The sequence below is a fragment of the Perkinsus marinus genome (genome assembly GCF_000006405.1).
Source record: "Perkinsus marinus ATCC 50983 genomic scaffold scf_1104296963022, whole genome shotgun sequence".
Classification (NCBI taxonomy): Eukaryota; Perkinsozoa; order Perkinsida; family Perkinsidae; genus Perkinsus; species Perkinsus marinus.
Window position 1 is genome coordinate 1 of NW_003205205.1, and position 1,225 is coordinate 1,225.

General features: G+C 47.6%; 2 protein-coding genes across 2 annotated transcripts; both read right to left on the reverse strand.

Moving 5' to 3' along the window:
* Positions 1 to 266: 266 nt before the first annotated feature.
* Positions 267 to 428, reverse strand: Pmar_PMAR028979 (serine/threonine protein kinase, putative; the record flags this gene model as incomplete). Its single annotated transcript, XM_002771315.1, has 1 exon — positions 267 to 428. A coding segment is annotated over one exon (162 nt), but the record flags the coding sequence as incomplete, so codon positions are not given.
* Positions 429 to 515: 87 nt separating this feature from the next.
* Pmar_PMAR028980 (serine/threonine protein kinase, putative) lies at positions 516 to 1,076 on the reverse strand (the record flags this gene model as incomplete). Its single annotated transcript, XM_002771316.1, has 1 exon — positions 516 to 1,076. The coding sequence occupies one exon, from the start codon at positions 1,074 to 1,076 to the stop codon at positions 516 to 518; it is 561 nt and encodes a 186-aa protein (XP_002771362.1).
* Positions 1,077 to 1,225: the final 149 nt, after the last annotated feature.

A 1,225-nucleotide genomic window follows, 5' to 3' on the forward strand; every position in this document is an offset into this window, starting at 1 on the left:
GCCAAATTCTCACTAGAAGCAAGAACCCTCACTACACTTTTTCCGTACAAGTTTGACAAGTGAGCAACCAAGAATGACGGTGTTACAGCGTGTAACTTACAAGCAAGTTTGACCTTGAGAGTGAAGGTCTCCCGGTAGAGCAAGTTCACGGATAGCCGATAGACAGATTACCTGCCTATCCGCTATCCGTGAACTTGCTGAATCGAGAAACCTGTCACAGTGGATCGGGGATCACAGCGAAGTCCTAGAGCCACTATTGCATCAGCGTGGCTCGGGCTGAAAGCTTACGGCTAGGCCGAAGTCGACTATCTTGCAGCAGTTGTGCTCATCCATGAGGATATTCTCCAGCTTGAGGTCTCTATGGACGACCCGTTTCGAATGACAATAATGAACTGCTTTTGCTAATTGATTGAATATACGCCGGGAGACTGAGTGAGATGCCAATATCGGAAGAGTCACGTTCGTTATCTATTGTTCTCATCAAGAGGGCCATGCCTTTCAACGAACCGTCGCAATTATCCTCCGCTTGCCAGCTCCATCACGAAGCTGATATACTCTGGATGATCCACAACGTCGGCCATGCGGATGACGTTAGGATGACGAAGAGCTCGCAACGTGTCGATCTCAGTGTAGACTCGCTGTAGGTCTCCAAACCTGCTGAAGCTAGATTTCTTCACCAACTTCATAGCGAACTTCTCTTTCGTGGTTGAGTCAACAGCCTTCACGACTTCGCCGTAGCCACCTTCACCCCGAGTTTCACCAAGTATGTAGTTGGCCACATTCCGAGACAACGGGTTTCGTGTGGGTGATCTGAAATTCCCACCTGTACTCACATAGAGCACCTCATTCTGTTCTATATGGCTCATTTCTGATACTTCGAACCCGTTGCTGAAGAATACGCGTTCGACCGGCAAGTCCAAGCCCAGGCATTCTTGTGCTTTATCGAACAATTCCTGCATGGTCGCCGTCGTAGGAAGTTCGATTCTGATACCTTCCATCTCGTAACCATTTTTCTTGACATACACCGTGAGGCTACTAGGGCTTAGGTTAGAGAGATCATCTTCATCAAAGAACATATATTTTGAGAATAGCCAATTGCTGGCAAGAGATGAAGGGTGATGTTTTTATAACACACGAATGCTATCGGCTGCACCCCCGGAAACTTCTCACTTCGATACATTTTTCCATTACAATCAATTCCCTCAGCGGGACGGCTATGCCTTAG